At 46.5% G+C, this 21,704-nt stretch overlaps 1 protein-coding gene across 3 annotated transcripts in view; it reads left to right on the top strand.

Moving 5' to 3' along the window:
- Positions 1-21,704, top strand: part of ENTPD8 (ectonucleoside triphosphate diphosphohydrolase 8) — a 562,224-nt gene that overhangs the window by 262,220 nt on the left and 278,300 nt on the right. For all 3 annotated transcript variants that reach the window (XM_078642095.1, XM_078642094.1, XM_078642096.1), the window contains exon 3: positions 10,607-10,724. In XM_078642095.1, coding sequence (XP_078498221.1) covers positions 10,607-10,724 — 118 coding nt within the window. The remainder of the gene's footprint in view (positions 1-10,606; positions 10,725-21,704) is intronic.

The following is a 21,704-nucleotide window of genomic DNA, read 5'->3' as shown; positions in this document are numbered from 1 at the left end:
AAAATTAGTGCAATTGAGCTGGATAACAACATTTTTAATTTGGTGTCTAGGCCCCCTCTAGTGAATATGTGCTTTACAAACATACATGGTGTGGTTCTCCCTCTATCCCTTCATTTCTTCCTTCCACATTATTTTCTTATTTCTTCCTTCTTTCATCCATTACTTATTTATTTCCTTACTCCAGTGATCCTCTTCCTGCCTGCATTTGTTACTGCCTTATTTATTGTATGCCTTCCTTCATTATTTTCTTTCTTTTAAACAGCGCAGTGCAAGCACATTTACTTTTGTTTGCAAAGCTGCCTCAAGTCCTCAAATGACCTTTCTCTAATTTGGGTTCACTTTTAAGTTTTTGTCATAGGCTTCTTATATGTTATATTACGTTATATTGATTTGTATAGTGCACTAATCACCCAGGAGGGTATCAAGGGATTTGGGCAGCTGTGTAGGTGTGAAGTGCCTGAGTTGCTTTTGTGAAGAGCCAGCCCTTCATCTTCTTTCGGAACTCAATAAGGGAGGAGGTGACTCTGATGTGTTGAGGCTTGTGGATGTGGGTGGAGCCAATAAAGGGAAGTGGGTGGGGCCACTGGAGGTAGTGGGCGGAGCTGGGGAAGTGGGTGTGGCCTCATTAAAGACTGTGAACACCTGCACTTCATATTTTACAAATTAAGCACTGCCTAAGCATATAAACCGTGCTTTTTAAAAAAAATTAAAGAGATAATGGGTTAGTGATAACACAAAACCATTACAATTTTAAAGAAAATATAAAAGCCCTGGTTCTTCTTGTGCTCAGTGTCAGTATCTATTAAGAAGTGAGCACAAATAGCGATCATTCATGTTTTTATGCGGGCAGTTTCTATTCAGGTACCATCTTGTGGCAATAGCTGGTACAAAACCGTGCTGTAGGAGTAAATATGTGTACAATAGGAGCACAAAGGTCTGTGGCACTTGTTATTGCTGTTTTTTACAAGCACAGTTAAATCGGGTGCAACTATAACATCTTCTGGAGTATTTTTCTCCTGTTATTAGATCGAGGGTCTAAATGAGATTTAGTTCTAAATTATATCATTGTCAGAATATTGTATGATATTAATATTTGCCCTAAATGTTGTTAAAAAGCATATTGCCCACTGGCTTTGACGTTTTGCAAATTATATTTACAACAGAATTGAACCGATTAACAAAGGTAAAGTGAGCCGAAAGTCTAACTTTACGACTTTCGGTATTCAGAAAGGGCATTTCCTACTCGTAAATACCCTTTGTGAATACCGAAAGTCGTAAAGTTCATCATTTGGTATTGAGAAAGGGCATTTACGAGTAGTAGTTTCTGAATACCAAAAGTCATAAAGTTAGACTTTTGTCTCACATTGCCTTGTGAAACGGGCCCAATATTTATGCCTGACGATATTTCTGTGCACAACAGTCTGATAAAAAACCGTAAATTACCCAATAGGCTTTAGAAAGAAGAAAATATGACTGTACCCGTGCTAAATAAATCCTTAGGATGTTTCTGACACAGAAAGTTGCAGCCGCACAAAAAGATGGTACAGCATAGCATCAGTAGCACAGATCCCCCAATTAGCAATAATTAGAGCACAGGCAGCAGCTGTCAAACTACCTTCTCACATAGGAAGTTCAGAATATTCTGCAAAAGTGGTACCATCCATCACACATATCATTGCTGCAAGTAACTCCACATGAGGGCTAAAGAGCTTCCTTAATGGTGTATCATGGGCACATTAATAAAAACTCGGAAAGTTTTGTTTTCCAATCAAATTGAGCAGGCTGGGAACTCAGCTGTAGAACTATTCAAAGTGCATAATGCTTTCACTTGCCAGCATGCTTGCTCCTAAGAAACACACGCGTCACAAGCACTATGTGACTCATTAGCTAATTTCTTTGAGGACAAATCCATGTGAGATATCTAGACTTTCCTGGCGCTCCTGATCGGGCATGTGATGTACTAAGTATTGACACACCTTCCCACGGCCCTTACAGCTTTGGAAATTGTCACAATTTCTCCCCTGAGTCAACCCAGAAAGCGCTTGTATCAGCCAAATCTGGCTCTCCTCTCGACATCTGTCCCCTTGAATCTGCGGTTCTTTCCAATCAGCTTTCCCCAGTGATCTGCTCTTTATTCTACCGATCCACAGCGCTCAGACCAATCAGAATACTGCATTGCAGAGTTGTGATTGGCTAAGGGGAGCCTGGATGCGTCCTGCACTCGCCGGAGAAGCGGAGGAGAGACGCAGCCGGTATTTTGTTTTTCCCTCCTCCCCCTCCACCAGCCCTCCACCCTCATTCACTGCCAGCTGCTACTGTTCCCTTGATGTGAATCAGTCATCCATGCTGGTGCTGTTGGATGGTCTGCAGCATTTGAAATTGTCTCTCACTCTAAGCTGCTCCTAAGACTGCAGGAGACTGGCACATGCCTTACAATGGTTTGATGACTTTCTTACCAACAGAACCCAAACTATTATTCTGGATTCTTATAAATCACGCACTATGCCATTGGATAAGGATGTGCCCCCGGGCTCGTGCCTGAGCCATCCACTTTTTAATATATATGTCGCCACCCTCGCCAAGATTGCCAAAGCCTTTGAGGACAACACACAGTTAATAATCTCCTTTGTCAAAGACCTCACCTAAGTGAACGATAACTTCTCTGCTGGAATGAAATCTATTGTGGGCTGGATGTTGGAGAATTACCTCCAGCTAAATGCTAATAAAAGAAAGATCATGCTGGTCGGTGAGGTCCGACAGCTCTGCGCCCCTGATTGATGGCGCATAGAACTAGGTATTGCCTGACTCCTAAAAAGGTAGTCAAGAACGTGGGTATTCGTCTTGATCAGTCACTCACTATGAAAGAGCATGTCCTGTTGATTACAGCTACCTACTTTCACATGATGCACCTGCTGAGGAGAGACTTCTCAGTTCTTCCACTCTCAGCAATGAAAACCATGGTCCAGGCTCTGGTAATTAGCTGACTGGATTGTGGTAATGCCCTTCTGGCCTTAGCGATGAGACATTGCTATCCAAGCTGCTAGTTGTTCGAAACACGGCGGCCCGTCTGCAATTTACCTCCCGGGACTGTGTCTTCCCCCCTACTATGCTTACTGCATTGGCTACCAGTCCAGAAAATAATTATTTTTAAAAACTGTTGTCTCACTCACAAAACTCTGATGGTGTTTGACAGGACATTGCGGGCATTGCAGGACCTACTTGGGGGATATTTGTCTGCACCGTTGGTTGCCCTGTGGTCTCCCCCTGCCGCCGCAGCGCTTCAACACCTGAGCGCGGCCGCAGTAAGGGAAAGGACTACCCTAACATTTGCAAGGACAATCGCGAAGAGTGGACAATTACGTAAAGGTACTGTTATCTGGAACTACCACTTATTGCCACCTTTGCACTCAATTCCCCTTACTATTAACGGGAGGGAGCGTTGGGTATACAAGGATTAGCCCCCCCTGCCACTGTGAAATTAATGAGCAATACGGGTAAAAACCAAAAGCCGGTTGCTACTCGCCCCTTGACTTGGCATCAGGCTGCGATAACACAACCACTTCCTAGCCTAACGGCTATTGACAAGATGCTCCAGAAAACTATAGGGGTAGTGGCAACTGCAATAGAAAACACAGAGAGGAGATTATCAATTACTCCTGCTGTCCCTCCGCTACAGCAAGTGGGGGACTACTCAATAGTTACAATCAACCCCCCTGACTCCAGTTCCTTTCTTATATCATCTTTTGCTGAGTTGCCCTGTGCCCAGGTTCCTATAGATGTAAATGTTAGTTTCCATGCTCCCAGATTCCCCCCATACCCCGAAACTAATGTAGCTATTAAACCGCGTCCCAGAAACAAGAAAACTAAATTGCCCAAAAAAATAATTAAAAGGACTACGTCCAAACCTGATTCTGTACCAGTCACTGCTGTCCCTCCCCTGTCTTCTGTGGGTGCAGTGGTCTGGGTTACCAACCTTGTTGCTGATTTTCAGGCTGTCATCGAACAGGCTATTGGGATACATATTAAACCCCTGGTATCCAGGCTCTACAGACTAGTTTCTACCCTTAATAATATGGGCTTAGGGAGAACACAGTCTATCAGTCCATCGGGAGGGCATGCCTCTAGAGAGGCTGGTGGTATTCTAAAGCCTACTTCCCATGGCAGGACCACTCTCCTCAACAACAGTGCTACTGGGACCCAGGCACGCGATTAGCCCAGAGCACCACAGAGTCTATTTCTGACTCTGTTAGCCTCCCATCCAGCAAGAATGTCCCTGCTGAAATCCCTCAGGCAACTAGTAATTCTACCCCTATATCCAGTAAAACACAATCTATGTTTAGGGATGGAAAAATGGGAACTGAAAATAACAAAATGGCGAGGGGAGTCCCTGACTCGGCGAGAAGACACTCTGTCCAACCAAACCCTACTCGTGGAAATGCACGACTTAAGGGTCCCCCATTGGAGTTGCCGTCCATCGATCTCCCCCCGGAATCTCTACCTTATGTTGTAGTGCTAGCGGGGGTACCTCCCCTAAGTCAGGGAAAAAGCGAAGACCACACTGACTTAAAAAATAAATGCATACAGTGGCTCAATGCCAATAGGCCTTCACCCCCAAATGCGTCAGGGGAAATACTTTCTGTTAGAAGAATAGAATGGATCGGGAGGGGACCCAAAACCATTGCAGGAAACTGTGTAGTAATAAACTTTAGGCATACCAGCGCCGTAGAACACATCTGTAGTATATCTTCGACCTGCTCCAACACCCAAATTCTTCCCCTCCATTTGTCATACTTCTATCCTACCCCTCACTTGAAGTCTGGTCTAAGTAAAAGTGTCCATTACGGTGGGGGCCATGGTAGCCATCTATCTAGAATGCAGCAGGGGATAACAACTTGGGAGGACCCACAATCATATATCCCTCCACTTTCACTGTTTCTCCAAAGAAACAGGTTTAGTGTGCTGGAATAGGTGGATTGACGCCCTGAGAATGAGAACTCCCTACCAAACACTGTCAGTGGATTAGCCACACTTGTAATAGCACCGGAGGAAAATGACATAACCACTGCCCCCGGAAATGTAACAGTATCCGAACTCCTGACTGGGAAGGGTAGGAGAGAAAAGGGGGAAAAGTTGCATCAGTTGGGAGCTTCTACTCCCATTGTGGCCGTAACTCGGGTGGAGACAAGGGAACGGAAAACTCAGTCAGGGACCACCACCAGCGATAGTGGCCCCGCTATAGGAAAAGGGAAATTAACAGCCAAAGCTGGGGTAGTCGATGGAAGTATAAAAATCCTCTCTTGGAACGTAGCCGGGTTAAAAAACAAATTGCTTACGCCTGAGTGGGGTTCCTTTATGGCATTACATGACATCTGCCTGATGCAGGAAACGTGGGCACTGGAGGAGAGTGCTAGTCTAGGCTATGCAACCTTTGACATCTTGGCAACAACTAGGGGTAGAGGAAGACCATCGGGTGGCTTATCGATCTGGGTGGGTACGCATCTGGGCATCCAGGCAGCCCAAATACCGACTAACTCCCCAGATGTCCAATGTGTGTTATTGACCCCCCAAAGCATGCCCCAAGTAGCCATAATAAATATTTATTCCAGGCCAGCTAGGAACGGGCAGAAATCGGACACAATCAATGCATTACAACACTTCATCCAGGCACTCGACCCCTCGATCGTTATAGTCCTTGGTGGTGACTTTAATTGTCAGTTCGAGCCCCTTGTCAGTCCAGAGTCGGGCGAACAGGATGATGAGGACCTGTTTTGACGTATCCCCGAACCTAAGATCCCCTCTGTCAGGGCATGGACCCCGTTGGTGTTGCAAATTAAATCACTCTCCCTTGCAACGTCTTTGCGGGCGTGCAATGGGAGGCTGGATCCTGATCGACCGGGGTCTGCCACGTTTAATAGGGCAGAGCAAACTTCCATCATTGATTATATAATGATGGAAGCAAAACACTGAGATAGATTGATGGAATTTAGGGTCTTACCGAGGCAAGATAGCGACCATAATGCCCTTGTTTTAACACTTAAGCCAGGGAGCTTCGGGTTGACAAACCCTGTTGTGGAATCTAACGCAGATATTTTGCCCCTCTTGGTAGCCAACAACAGGCGTAGGGTCAAATGGCCTCATTTCCAGGACTCCCTTACAAAGGACTCCTTTGTAAGGATGCTAAGTTGTTTTGGGTCATTGTTAGTGCAGGTGTGAATGGGGGAGGTGAGGCCGTTGCCCCGAATATTGCACCTTCAGTGTGGGAGGCACATTTTGGAGCGTTATACGTAAACCTGGACCGAGGCGATTAGCCTCGCCTGGGTTTCAAATCCTCCCTAGAGCATAGTATGCCAGGGATGATGGATTTGTCCCTGGAGGGAGCTGTGGTGCCCACTTCGTTCACCGACCCACACCCCCACCATGAGTATCGACTGGTGGGGGCCTCGGCCGTGGGACGGGGGTTGGATCACCGGGATGTTCTGCATGAGTGCCATTCTGCAGTATTAGAGATTATTGCCCTGAGGGAGATCGAGTCAGCCAGAGTAGGGGTGACGGATTTGTCACCGGGTGAGGCAATGGTGCATCCTCCGCCCACCGCCCCAAGCCCCCGCCATGAGTATCGATTGGTGGGGGCTTCGGGCGTTGGACGGCGCTTGGACCACCAGGGGGTTCTGGATGGGAGCCACTCTGCAATCCCAGAGACTATGCCTCCGAGGGAGGTAGAGTCTGCTACAGCAAGAGTGCTGGATCTGTTCCCGGGGGAGGCAATGGCTCCTCCTCCCCCCGCCGCCCGGGACTCCCGCCATGAGCATCGACTGGTGGGGGCCTCGGGCACGGGGTGGCGGTGGGACCACCAGGACGTTTGGGGCGGGTATCATTCAGTAATGCCAGAGACCATCACCCTGAAGGAGGTAGAGTCTGCCATTGCAAGGCTGCTCCCAAATAAAGCCCCTGTCCTTGATAAATTGCCTGGGGACTTATTTCATTCCCAACCTAAAATATGGGCACCATACCTGGTTATCCTGTTTAATGCGGTCCTTAAGGGGTTTGATCCACCAGACACCTGGTTAGGAGCTGAGATCGTCCCCATTTATAAGAAGGGTTGTCCTTTAACCCCATCAAACTATACGCCCATAAGCCTTATAGACACAACACAAAAACTAATGGGTAGGATCATACTGGACAGGATCCAAGGGTGGATGGAGGAACACGCAATATTGACTACACTTCAGGCCGGGTTTAGGTCAGGCATCTCTACCCTGGATCAAATATTTCGGCTCCAGGTCCTATTCTGGAAAACTGCAGGAGTGGAGGGTGGCAGCCTCTACCTTGTCTTTGTGGACCTGCGGGCCACCTTTGATCTTGTCCCCAGGGAAAAATTGTGGAAAGTATTGGCAGATCTGGGTCTCCCGCCCTACCTATTGAACATCTTGACTAGATTGCATGCTGGCAATTATGCTCAAGTTAGATGTGGGAGACATGGGGATCTCTCTGCTCGTTTCCCTGTCTCCAAGGGTGTGCGACAGGGGTGCGTCCTGGCCTCCACGTTATTTTGCCTATACATCAATGGCCTTGTGGATGCCTTAACCGCATGCGTGCGGGCGGAATTCCGCCCGTACGCTGGGTTTTGCGGAATCGCACTTTACGTGACGAGCTGGGCTCGTCATGAGCGTGCGAGGAGGCTACGCCATGACGAGCCCAGCTCGTCATGAGCGTCGAAGGGGTTAAATGGTGTAAAAGACAATGGTGCTCCTCCGCTGGCAACTGGGAGGGTGCCCGCTCTGATGTTTGCGGATGACACTCTGTTGTTATCCAAAACATCATCGGGCATCCAGCGTACTTTGGACGGGTTTGCAACAATCTGTGCCTCGCGTGGATTGGAGGTTAACTTGGACAAAACCAAGTATATGATCTTCAATGCCCCAAGGCAGACCCGCCCAAATTCCACCCTGAACAGCATTCCCCTGGAATGGGTCAAAACCTTTGTCTATCTTGGTATCACCTTGACGGAAGATTTTGACTGGGGCCACCAAATTACTAAATCTGCTCTTAGACTATCGCAAATAGTAGGGGGTATTAGCAAGCTCCACAGAACATCAGCTTTTTAACCGGCTGCTCCGGTTCTTGAAATCTATGGACTTCAGGCAAGGACAGCCGCAGTGTATGGCGCTGAACTCTGGGGACATAAGAACACATCCACCCTCCTGAGGGTCGAACAGTCCTTTTTGAGGAATCTGGTGGGCCTACCTCAAAGCACACCACTCATCCCCTTGCGACAAGATCTGGGGCTGGAGTCCATAGAGGAACTGGTAGCAGCTCGACCCCTGCTCTATTGGAAGAGGTTCTGGTCAGTACCGGAGCTGGCTCCCTATAGAGCAGAATTTTTGGAGGTTTGGGGACAAATAAAAAATAAAAATATCCCTTGGTTATCTCACATCAAGGCCCCTACCATCTACATAGGTTTGCCCCAGCTATGGGAGACCCCTGAGTTGAGCTGTCCGAGGATGCCCAGGTCTGAGCTGCTAACCCTGGTGAGGCGACAAAATCTACTTGCCCTACAGCAATCAACAACCCAGGGCAGGCTGTCTACAGAGTTCCTCTTAGTAAAATCTGAATTACGATTAGAGGAATTCCTAGACGTGATTCAACCCCCTCTTGCGAGGAAATTATATACACAACTGAGGCATGGCTGCCTGCCACTTAGGGCATTTAGGGGCAGATGTATCAAGCGTTTTTTTTGTCGTAAACTCTGCGAATCGCAAAATAGCAGCGTTTACGACAAAAAAACGGGAAATGCGATGTATGAAAAGAATCGTATCGCAAAATTTGCGATTCCTTAATTTTGCGATTCCTTAATTTTGCGCTACCATTTAAGGAATTGCAAAAAGCGATTCCTTAAATGGTATGTAAGAAACAAGAAAGTTTTGCGATTTCACACTAAGAAATCGCAAATTACCACCAACTTGTAGTTGGTGGTAATTTGCGAATTCTTTAACAAATGCACTTTTTGCAATTTGTAAAGGTGGCATGTGACGCTCATACATGGCCTTAGGGCATGTATGTACGCCATATGCGCACACATGTCAATTTCAGAGGTGCAGGAGGGTGTCCTTAAGACACCCTTGCACCCTTGAAATTATTCTCAATTTGCGATTAGCAAATTGCGAATCGCAAATTGAGAATAATTTCACATTCATTCCTATAGGCCTCCTGGCCCATAGAAATGAATGGGAAATTATTCCTTAATTGCGATTAGCAATTTGCTATTCACAATTAAGGAATTTTAAGAAATCGCTAAAAAATAGCGAATTTCTACATACATACCATTTTGCAATTCTCAAATAGCGATTCCTTAAAAATCGCTATTTGGGAATCGCAAAAGGGTATCTTGATACATCTGGCCCTTACTTCGAAATGGGCTAAAACAGAAAATGGAACCTGCCCGGCATGTAATCATATGTGAGAAGATGTTACCCATGTTATGTTCTTCTGTCCAGCGTATGCAACAATAAGAAAATGCTGGTTGATTCCGTTAAGTTGGAACTTGGGCTTCAGACATTGCATGCAGGCGTGTAGAGTTCTAATGTATGATACCTCGCCTCCCATCGTCTTTGCGGTATCTCGTTTTTTGCATGGTATGTGGCGCAGAAGGAAAGGCTTTGTTTAATACTAATGTTAATACCTCTGATTAATTTTCTAAACCCCATGCTTATGATAACTTCTCAGTTTAATCTATTTTTATGATCAAAATCAGCTGTTAATTATTTATTGTTTTAATTAACTGTGCTCTGTATGTATTTTATCTGCACTTTTATGGTCTCTGACCGAAATAAAGTTATTATTGATTGATTGATAAAGGCCTAAGTTATCTATCTGTTAAACTAATCCCTTACTGCGCATTCAGACTCTTACGATCTTGTGAAAAAGCCCTACTCACCAACGTACGGGTGACAAAATCCCGCACTGGGGGTAGGTCCTTCTCAGTACCTTTTCCCGCTTTATATTGCTTTTACATGTTCGCCTGTGCACTGATTATTTTAAGTTTAGGCAATTACTGAAACCAGTGCTTTGTTCATTTCTAGCTTTCTGTTGGCCTGTATCCTACTGGGTGCCGAGATACCCCTCCCAGTTCACACGCATTATAACTTTAGTTAATAATAACAATATTCATGTAATGTATGCCAAATTCAGCTAGTCCTCACCTTTAAAAAGTAATAGCACTTTGCAATCTGGGATTTCGTATCTATATTTACAAAAATAATAGCAAAAATAGAAGTATCGAATGTAAAATGATGTGGGGCTAAAAAGTAGGGACTAGCAAAATATGTCATGCATGACATCGAGCCACTAGGCAACTCAATACAAAGAGTACAACACAGCAGGTAACAATGCACCCCTGCATCAAACACACACACAGAGTAGGTAGACTATACATACATAAATGGCACAGCACATTCAGTAGTGATGCTAGCTTCAGTCGCAAACAGAACAGATACAGCATGTGCAGCAGGAGTACAAGCCCCTGTCTCATGCAGAACAAGTACATCACAAGCACCAGCAATGCAAGATTGCTTCTCTTATTGACTGCTGTTTTCTTCTTCTTCTTTAGTATGGCATGGTCTTTGATGCTGGCTCCTCTCACACATCCCTATATGTTTATACATGGCCAGCAGACAAGGAGAACGACACCGGCATTGTGAATCAAATTGATGCATGCGAAGCACCAGGTCAGTAAAGGAGTCATTTTATTATTAGCTGCATTTGTTACCTATGCAAGGGTTTGTTAATTACAGGGATGAGTCCACTAGTTTAACCTAGGCCTTCCATTCTTGAGTTAAAGTCTTATATGGAATTGTAGTTGAAGATCACCAATGGACTGTCCACACAGTGCAACACTTCTCAAATTTGACTGAACTAAGAGCCTGGACTATCATGAAACCTTTCAGCTATTGTAAGTTATTGAGATTTCCTAGATTTGGAATTCCACTTACCTGACTATGCCCAGCTCTACTAACCCAATGTCTTTCCATGAGCTAGATTTTACTGCAATCTTATTGCCGCAAGATGTTTGCACGCTCCACTCCAGAGATGGTGATAATAAGAAGTCTAAAGATGAATAAAGTGATTTAGACCTGATTTAGAGTTTGGTGAACGGGTTACTCTATCACAAACGTGACGGATATACTGTTTGCCTAATTACAAGTGCATTACAGACCGAAAAGGTACTGATTCATGAAAAGCTTTATTTTTGGGTGATCAAAATTAGTTAGAGAATCTACTGGAAGCTGCATATTCAGTAGAAAGAAACTGGAAATTTGAGCTTAAGCTGTAAGTAGTTACAAAGAAATTGGGAAATATGTGTGTGTGACATAGGGTTTAAAACATCGGTGCAATATTTGGAAATTTTCCAAACTCCATTGTTCATGAGGGTTGAGTAATATTACCAAAAATATTGTCTGACAGAATACATTGTCCTATATACAATTTACAAAGATATCATTTCATTGGGTATAGGTTTTCAATTATTACCAATGGCGCGATATTTTTGTAAACAATATTAATGTAGTGCACAATAATTCTACCCACTGCTATTTTGGTTACGATATTCGGGGACTACACCATATAATGCCATTACAAAAATGTGGCAGAGACATCCATTTTCCTTTTTATGAATTTTAGGTGGCTAGACTGTACAATATGATTTTAATTCCTTGTTGCATCTTTATACTATCTTGTCTCCTTCACTTTCTGATGACACAAAGGAGATATGAATTCTAGGAGATTCCATCGGTCAACAACTTGGTGAATGTGACTGTCAGTGCTGGTAGGAAGAGAGAACAAGCATTTACAATGCAATGGTTTTGCCTTTGTTAAAGTTAGAGCTATTGGCATTGCTCTTGACACTCTGAAGCTCCACTCTGAAGCTCCACTCTGAAGCTCCACTCTGAAGCTCCACTCTGAAGCTCCACTCTGAAGCTCCACTCTGCACTCTGAAGCTGCACTCTGAAGCTCCACTCTGCACTCTGAAGCTCCACTCTGAAGCTCCACTCTGAAGCTCCACTCTGAAGCTCCACTCTGAAGCTCCACTCTGAAGCTCCACTCTGAAGCTCCACTCTGAAGCTCCACTCTGCACTCTGAAGCTCCACTCTGCACTCTGAATCTGCACTCTGAAGCTCCACTCTGCACTCTGAAGCTCCACTCTGCACTCTGAAGCTCCACTCTGCACTCTGAAGCTCCACTCTGCACTCTGAAGCTCCACTCTGCACTCTGAAGCTCCACTCTGAAGCTCCACTCTGCACTCTGAAGCTCCACTCTGAAGCTCCACTCTGCACTCTGAAGCTCCACTCTGAAGCTCCACTCTGCACTCTGAAGCTCCACTCTGAAGCTCCACTCTGCACTCTGAAGCTCCACTCTGAAGCTCCACTCTGAAGCTCCACTCTGCACTCTGAAGCTCCACTCTGAAGCTCCACTCTGCACTCTGAAGCTCCACTCTGAAGCTCCACTCTGCACTCTGAAGCTGCACTCTGAAGCTCCACTCTGCACTCTGAAGCTGCACTCTGAAGCTCCACTCTGCACTCTGAAGCTCCACTCTGCACTCTGAAGCTCCACTCTGAAGCTCCACTCTGCACTCTGAAGCTCCACTCTGAAGCTCCACTCTGCACTCTGAAGCTCCACTCTGAAGCTCCACTCTGCACTCTGAAGCTCCACTCTGAAGCTCCACTCTGCACTCTGAAGCTCCACTCTGAAGCTCCACTCTGCACTCTGAAGCTCCACTCTGAAGCGCCACTCTGAAGCGCCACTCTGAAGCGCCACTCTGAAGCGCCACTCTGAAGCGCCACTCTGAAGCTCCACTCTGAAGCGCCACTCTGAAGCTCCACTCTGAAGCTCCACTCTGAAGCTCCACTCTGAAGCTCCACTCTGAAGCTCCACTCTGAAGCTCCACTCTGCACTCTGAAGCTCCACTCTGCACTCTGAAGCTCCACTCTGCACTCTGAAGCTCCACTCTGCACTCTGAAGCTCCACTCTGCACTCTGAAGCTCCACTCTGAAGCTCCACTCTGCACTCTGAAGCTCCACTCTGAAGCTCCACTCTGCACTCTGAAGCTCCACTCTGAAGCTCCACTCTGCACTCTGAAGCTCCACTCTGAAGCTCCACTCTGCACTCTGAAGCTCCACTCTGAAGCTCCACTCTGCACTCTGAAGCTCCACTCTGAAGCTCCACTCTGCACTCTGAAGCTCCACTCTGCACTCTGAAGCTGCACTCTGAAGCTCCACTCTGCACTCTGAAGCTCCACTCTGCACTCTGAAGCTCCACTCTGCACTCTGAAGCTCCACTCTGCACTCTGAAGCTCCACTCTGAAGCTCCACTCTGCACTCTGAAGCTCCACTCTGAAGCTCCACTCTGCACTCTGAAGCTCCACTCTGCACTCTGAAGCTCCACTCTGCACTCTGAAGCTCCACTCTGAAGCTCCACTCTGCACTCTGAAGCTCCACTCTGAAGCTCCACTCTGAAGCTCCACTCTGAAGCTCCACTCTGAAGCTCCACTCTGAAGCTCCACTCTGCACTCTGAAGCTCCACTCTGCACTCTGAAGCTCCACTCTGCACTCTGAATCTGCACTCTGAAGCTCCACTCTGCACTCTGAAGCTCCACTCTGCACTCTGAAGCTCCACTCTGCACTCTGAAGCTCCACTCTGCACTCTGAAGCTCCACTCTGCACTCTGAAGCTCCACTCCGCACTCTGAAGCTCCACTCTGCACTCTGAAGCTCCACTCTGAAGCTCCACTCTGCACTCTGAAGCTCCACTCTGAAGCTCCACTCTGCACTCTGAAGCTCCACTCTGAAGCTCCACTCTGCACTCTGAAGCTCCACTCTGAAGCTCCACTCTGAAGCTCCACTCTGAAGCTCCACTCTGAAGCTCCACTCTGAAGCGCCACTCTGAAGCTCCACTCTGAAGCTCCACTCTGAAGCTCCACTCTGAATCTGCAGCTCCACTCTGAATCTGCAGCTCCACTCTGAATCTGCAGCTCCACTCTGAATCTGCAGCTCCACTCTGAATCTCCACTCTGAAGCTCCACTCTGAAGCTCCACTCTGAAGCTCCACTCTGAAGCTCCACTCTGAAGCTCCACTCTGAAGCTCCACTCTGCACTCTGAAGCTCCACTCTGCACTCTGAAGCTCCACTCTGAAGCTCCACTCTGCACTCTGAAGCTCCACTCTGAAGCTCCACTCTGCACTCTGAAGCTGCACTCTGAAGCTCCACTCTGCACTCTGAAGCTGCACTCTGAAGCTCCACTCTGCACTCTGAAGCTCCACTCTGCACTCTGAAGCTCCACTCTGAAGCTCCACTCTGCACTCTGAAGCTCCACTCTGAAGCTCCACTCTGCACTCTGAAGCTCCACTCTGAAGCTCCACTCTGCACTCTGAAGCTCCACTCTGAAGCTCCACTCTGCACTCTGAAGCTCCACTCTGAAGCTCCACTCTGCACTCTGAAGCTCCACTCTGAAGCTCCACTCTGAAGCGCCACTCTGAAGCGCCACTCTGAAGCTCCACTCTGAAGCTCCACTCTGAAGCTCCACTCTGAAGCTCCACTCTGAAGCTCCACTCTGCACTCTGAAGCTCCACTCTGCACTCTGAAGCTCCACTCTGCACTCTGAAGCTCCACTCTGCACTCTGAAGCTCCACTCTGCACTCTGAAGCTCCACTCTGCACTCTGAAGCTCCACTCTGAAGCTCCACTCTGCACTCTGAAGCTCCACTCTGAAGCTCCACTCTGCACTCTGAAGCTCCACTCTGAAGCTCCACTCTGCACTCTGAAGCTCCACTCTGAAGCTCCACTCTGCACTCTGAAGCTCCACTCTGAAGCTCCACTCTGCACTCTGAAGCTCCACTCTGAAGCTCCACTCTGCACTCTGAAGCTCCACTCTGAAGCTCCACTCTGCACTCTGAAGCTGCACTCTGAAGCTCCACTCTGCACTCTGAAGCTCCACTCTGCACTCTGAAGCTCCACTCTGCACTCTGAAGCTCCACTCTGAAGCTCCACTCTGCACTCTGAAGCTCCACTCTGAAGCTCCACTCTGCACTCTGAAGCTCCACTCTGCACTCTGAAGCTCCACTCTGCACTCTGAAGCTCCACTCTGAAGCTCCACTCTGCACTCTGAAGCTCCACTCTGAAGCTCCACTCTGAAGCTCCACTCTGAAGCTCCACTCTGAAGCTCCACTCTGAAGCTCCACTCTGAAGCTCCACTCTGCACTCTGAAGCTCCACTCTGCACTCTGAATCTGCACTCTGAAGCTCCACTCTGCACTCTGAAGCTCCACTCTGCACTCTGAAGCTCCACTCTGCACTCTGAAGCTCCACTCTGCACTCTGAAGCTCCACTCTGCACTCTGAAGCTCCACTCTGCACTCTGAAGCTCCACTCTGCACTCTGAAGCTCCACTCTGAAGCTCCACTCTGCACTCTGAAGCTCCACTCTGAAGCTCCACTCTGCACTCTGAAGCTCCACTCTGAAGCTCCACTCTGCACTCTGAAGCTCCACTATGAATCTGCAGCTCCACTCTGAATCTGCAGCTCCACTCTGAATCTGCAGCTCCACTCTGAATCTGCAGCTCCACTCTGAATCTGCAGCTCCACTCTGCACTCTGAAGCTCCACTCTGAAGCTCCACTCTGAAGCTCCACTCTGAAGCTCCACTCTGAAGCTCCACTCTGAAGCTCCACTCTGAAGCTCCACTCTGCACTCTGAAGCTCCACTCTGCACTCTGAAGCTCCACTCTGAAGCTCCACTCTGCACTCTGAAGCTCCACTCTGAAGCTCCACTCTGCACTCTGAAGCTCCACTCTGAAGCTCCACTCTGCACTCTGAAGCTCCACTCTGAAGCTCCACTCTGCACTCTGAAGCTCCACTCTGAAGCTCCACTCTGCACTCTGAAGCTCCACTCTGAAGCTCCACTCTGCACTCTGAAGCTGCACTCTGAAGCTCCACTCTGCACTCTGAAGCTCCACTCTGCACTCTGAAGCTCCACTCTGCACTCTGAAGCTCCACTCTGAAGCTCCACTCTGCACTCTGAAGCTCCACTCTGAAGCTCCACTCTGCACTCTGAAGCTCCACTCTGAAGCTCCACTCTGCACTCTGAAGCTCCACTCTGAAGCTCCACTCTGCACTCTGAAGCTCCACTCTGCACTCTGAAGCTCCACTCTGCACTCTGAAGCTCCACTCTGCACTCTGAAGCTCCACTCTGCACTCTGAAGCTCCACTCTGAAGCTCCACTCTGAAGCTCCACTCTGAAGCTCCACTCTGAAGCTCCACTCTGCACTCTGAAGCTCCACTCTGCACTCTGAAGCTCCACTCTGCACTCTGAAGCTCCACTCTGCACTCTGAAGCTCCACTCTGAAGCTCCACTCTGCACTCTGAAGCTCCACTCTGAAGCTCCACTCTGGCTGAACATAACAGTCTGCAGTTTCACACGTTACATTTGTGTTAGCTGCATTACGTCATAATTTATTGTCAAAGGCTGGTTCAAATATGTTCTTTCAATGTTTCAAGCTGTTTTCAAGCGTTCACGCTTTAGTCAGCCCACTACCGAGCAGACTGACCCGGACCCAGCCCAGTCCATCCAGGGCTTTCAGTGGCATTCATCACAGTGTCTCACCGGAAGGCGGGCATCAGAGAGAAGCGGGAGGGGGCGGGAAAGGGGGAGGAGAGAGCTGACGACGGCCGGCCGGAGCAGAAGACGGGCACCAAAACAAGCGGGAGGGGTCGGGAAAGGGGGAGGAGAGACGCTGACGACGGCCGGCCGGAGCACGAAGGCGGGCACCAGGAAACAAGCGGGAGGGGGAGCAAGGGAGGTGCCGGCAATGCCGGAACAGAATCGGGGGCGTTCCCGGCGTCGCGTGACGTCGGCAAAAGCCAAAGAAACGCGGGAACGCCCCCGAATCTGGTCCGGCATTGACGGACAGGCCCCTCGTCCAATGGCTAGGCTCCATTTATGGAGCCAGCCAATGAATGACGAGGGCCGACCCAAAGCCACACTACAGAACTCATCAGGATTTCGCCTGCGCGAAAAAGATGCGCAGAGCGCATCTTTTCGCCAGGCAAAACCTAAAAATGTATTTCTCAGGAACAAAGAACAAATGTCTAAGTCACATGGAGACCAACACTGCATGGTTGAAGTGTTATAAAAGTTGCCTGTATCCGAGATCCAGGCCAATGGTTAATATCCTATAACTCCAGATGTGCTTGGGAATAGTAAGGGAGCATGCAGGAATTTGGCAAGGACACTAAACGCCTGCCTGCAAAATGGTGTATTGCAGATGAGAAATGAGGATAGGGGTATTTTGACTGCATTTTCCAACCAACAGTAAAGGAAGTAATTGGTGTTAGGTGAAGATGTGTGTATGGTTCTGGACTATAAATATCACTGCTAAGGGGTAGTTCAATGTGAGTAACGATATTATTAGTTCATGGTAAATAGTGCTTGATGAGAGGTCTTATCAGAAGGATGTACTGCAGACTAATGTTGTAAAGAAATGTAGAGCTGCAATTGTAGAATTGTGGCAAAGTTTAAATTAAAAAACAAATATGTTCAATTATTTAAGTAAGCATACCATTTTTTTATTTTAATATTTTTTTGTTATGTACAATGGCTTTTGCTGGCAATGGCCCTTTCTTCAGGGTCATCCCCAAACATTTTGCTTTCCTCTTCCTCTTCTCGCTGATTTAGTTTGTTGGCTTTTGAACTCTGAGCACTTTACCTCGGCTAATCAGTGCTCACGTGCATGTTCTCTCCCTAAGACGTAGTAGCATTGGCTTATCCACAATTGGCAATATTTAATTTACTTATCAGTCTCTAGTAAAGTGCACTACATGTGCCTAGGGCCTGGAAATTAAGTGCTACTTGGGGGCCTGCAGCATTGATTGTTCAACCTACTTAGGTAGCCCTTTAAAAATGTCTCAGGCCTGCCTCTGTGTGTGCAGTTCACACTGCCATGTCGACTTGGCATTCAAAACCCCTTGCCAAGCCTTAAACTTCCCTTTTATTACACAAAAGTCACCCCTAAGGTAGGCCCTAAAAATTAAAAGATAGGACATGTACTTTTAAGTTTTACATGTCCTGGTAGTGAAACACTCCCAATATAATACTGGGGATTTGTTGTTACATCTAATACGCTGTCTTTGCCAATTGGAAGGAGGTAGAGTTGCCATGCTTAGTATCACTAGAATTGTAAATATAAATCCTCTTTAATGGTAAAGTCAAATTTATCATTACAATTTTTAAAAAGCCACTTTCAGAAAGATGTCATTTTCTGCTCTAAGCCATGTGTGCCTGCAGCCTAGCTCCAAAACACATCTGGGATGGTGACAGCTTGACTTTGTGCATTGCCTCTAGACAGCCATCCTCCAAGGGAGCTTAGGAGTGACTTAATGGGCCAGCCACTTCTTGATGGGCCAAAAGACTCACTACTCAGCCCTGGGACTTGGCCATCTGTGAGGCTGTCCTGACAAGAGGTGCCAAGCCAGTCCTGGATCCTTGGAAGTGGGTATAAAGTGCTGCCCAAGCAGAATCCATGCATCGCTGTAGATGCAAAGAAATCCTCCACTGCGGCAGAATCGCTGCTGTTGCGAGGATCAACTCTGACGCATCGCCGATGGTGCATCAACGCCATTCTCAATGTATCATTGCTGTTGAGTAGCCCGGTATGGATGCATGGCCTACCTGTGTGGATCAACGATGACGCATCGCCTCCTCTGCATCCCACATCTCGTCTTTGACAACGATGCAACCAAGTTACTTTGCAGTGGAATAAGGTTGCTCCCTGTATCCGACCCACGTGCCATCACGGTCGACCTGAACTTTTAGATTTGATTCAGTCTAGCACAACCACATAGCCCCGGTGCGCACATCATGTCATTAAGCACTACATTTCAGTTTATTCTTTCAAAAATCCATAATGTTGGTTCTACTTATTAGATTTTTGTCGTTGTGGTCTTGTTTTGTTCATTAATATAAGCACTATTTGTCTAACCAGCTGTTGTATATTTTTGTGTGGAGTTTTCACAGTTTTTCTGTTTGAATTGTAGCACAAATTCTCTACACATTGCCTCTTAAGTGTGTCAGTTCTGTGCCTAACTACCAGGGGTTGGGCACAGGTTAATTTAGGGTGTGTTTGAGACTTACCCTGACTAGGATTGTGGTTCCTTCTTGGACAGGTTGCATACCTCTGCCTTCCACAAACCCAATTTCTGTTGCATCTATATTATATAATGCACTGCTTTTTGTCTTACTAATGTTGAATATGACAATAAAGATATCCCTCTCTTTTTGTTATGGTAGTGATCTAGATTAATCAGACCATTACGATGGCTCAGTATTACTTTAATATTCTGCATGTTTTGGAATCTTCCGATGGAATCTACTAATTCAGAAAAATGGGCTTAGCTCTCAAAACATTCATTATGCAGTGACTATATCATATAAAGGGAGCATCTGTTGACATCACTTCTTTTCCATGTACACTGAAAGCAAATGTGCAACATTTGGAACAGGTGAGTGATCATTTCTGTGACAATGACAGATGTAGAGGAAAGGTTTGTTGGTGTGAAATCAGAGTTAGTACAAGGTTCCCTAGCAATGAACTTTTTGCATCAGCCAAAACAAACAGTGATTGAATGGAAACAATCCGAAAGAGCTGGCAACACGCCTAGGCTCAACCAGCCATGGTCACTTTTCTTAAAGGAAAGTAGGCTGTAAGGGTATTTTAACGTGGAGGCAGACCAATGCATAACTGCAGGATCTGGCAACAATGGACCTTTAATTAAATTACACTGAATTTGTCAGGATAATGGGCTGTCTGTCTCCTGGTTTGTAACCTGACAAGTTGACATTATTTCTGTATTTACACTTGAAAGACACTGTATCCTTTTGCACCTTCCATTTATCCATAAATACGAGACTATTTGTTGCAGACTCCTTGCTGAATTGGCTCGAGTTACTAGCTGCTATTCAGCTGTGAAGGAGGGACATAGACATGCGAGACTTTCAGAATATCCACATGGAATATACCTACATAGGATTAATCTAACTGGCCATCATTTACGTAGTCAGTCGTCATCCCAAAATCTCTGAACTTGTGGCCATCCTCATGAACTATCATAGAAACCTACAATAAACCATAATCTTCCAGTTCTGTGTAAATTGCATCTCTCATACATGCCAATCTCCCCCCCCCCCAGAGCCCTGGAATCTACAAAGTAGTATGGTTAGCGGCATACGTTAATTTCCATCACTTTTATGAAGATGGTCACTTCCCTATTCTTTTTACTCTACCCATTAATGTGGAAACAATGGGTGAGTTGAATGTACTTCATAGCTTGAAATTTTTATTTTTACTTCCTGATGCTACTCTTTGCTTCTGTTTTAACACTTATTTTTCCCTCTCTTATCCCCTTTTACCTTCACTAATTTTATTTACATTTAGGGGGATATGTACAACTGAAGTGGCCGAGGGAGGCGTTAGCCATCATGGCTTAACGCCTCACTCTGCCACTTCAGAAACCCAAGGCTGCACCATATTTATGAGAATTTGGTGCAGCCTTGCATTTCCCCCTGCGCTGGAGCTACTCTAGCAGTGTAGCACCAATACAGGCACCCTTGCACCATAGTGCAAAGGTGTTTGCGTGCAGGGGAATGATTGTACATGAAGGTCCCCCGAAACAATATTTAAGTGTAATTTTGTGACTTCCATGTGTGCTGCTTAATGCAGCACACATGGAAGTCACAAAATTTCATTTTTTTCAAGATTGTTTATGTGCAGGAAGGGTCTCCTTCCTGTACATAAACAATTCAAGGCTTTTTGCTTTTTCCATGTGTGCTGCACAACGCAGCACACATGGAAAAAGCAAAAACGAGGAGAAATAAATAATTTCTCCTCGTTTCGCCAACTTAAGACCAGGTTTTCCCTGGACTCAATTTTGGCTCTGTATCCTATTTACGCTGCCCTTGTAAATAGGGGGCAGCGTCAAAATCAATGGGTGTTGTGGTGGAACGCCCACTGCAACACCCACTGTTCACCCCTTTCGCGCTAAGCATTGTGTGAAAGGCAGCTTTAAGCAACGTTAAGTGGTTTAACGCTGCCTTGTAAATAACGCAAGGATCTATCACCACAGGAATGTCACACTAAGTGACATTCCTGTGGCGATAGGGGCTTGTACATATGCCCCTTTGGTATTTTACTTATTTTTCCTCTCTGGGGTAAGCCTCCCACATCCTCTCTTTTCTCAATATATTGCCCTCTTTATCCTGGGGTTGATTTTGATATTTTTCTTTACTTTTTGCTTGTTCAGCCAGCTCCCCTTTTTTATCACTTCCTCTTTTCTTTTTCCTTGTGTCTTTCTGCTAATTACTGCCAATTACCCAGTGCTGACTCTTTTTCTAGATTTACTAAACTTTTTGAATATTTGTAGTGAAATGTCTCTTTTATCATGATCACACTCAAAGTTTTGGACAGATGCTGCTAATCTTACAATTGAACGTGTACTGAGGTCTGTTAACCAGACCTCAGTGCCAGTGCTCTCACTCTTAGAAGTATATGTTTCATTGGCTTATAACCAATTGGCATAGGTTGATTTACTTATACGTCCCTAGTTTCCCCCAGGGACTGCATCATGTATTGTGCCACCCTGACTGATAAAGTAAAACAAGTCTCTCTGCCTG

Source organism: Lissotriton helveticus, chromosome 5_1, assembly GCF_964261635.1.
Source record: "Lissotriton helveticus chromosome 5_1, aLisHel1.1, whole genome shotgun sequence".
In the NCBI taxonomy this organism is placed as follows: Eukaryota; Metazoa; Chordata; class Amphibia; order Caudata; family Salamandridae; genus Lissotriton; species Lissotriton helveticus.
Note: the sequence above shows the minus strand (reverse complement) of the source record. Positions and strands in the feature narration are given on the sequence as shown.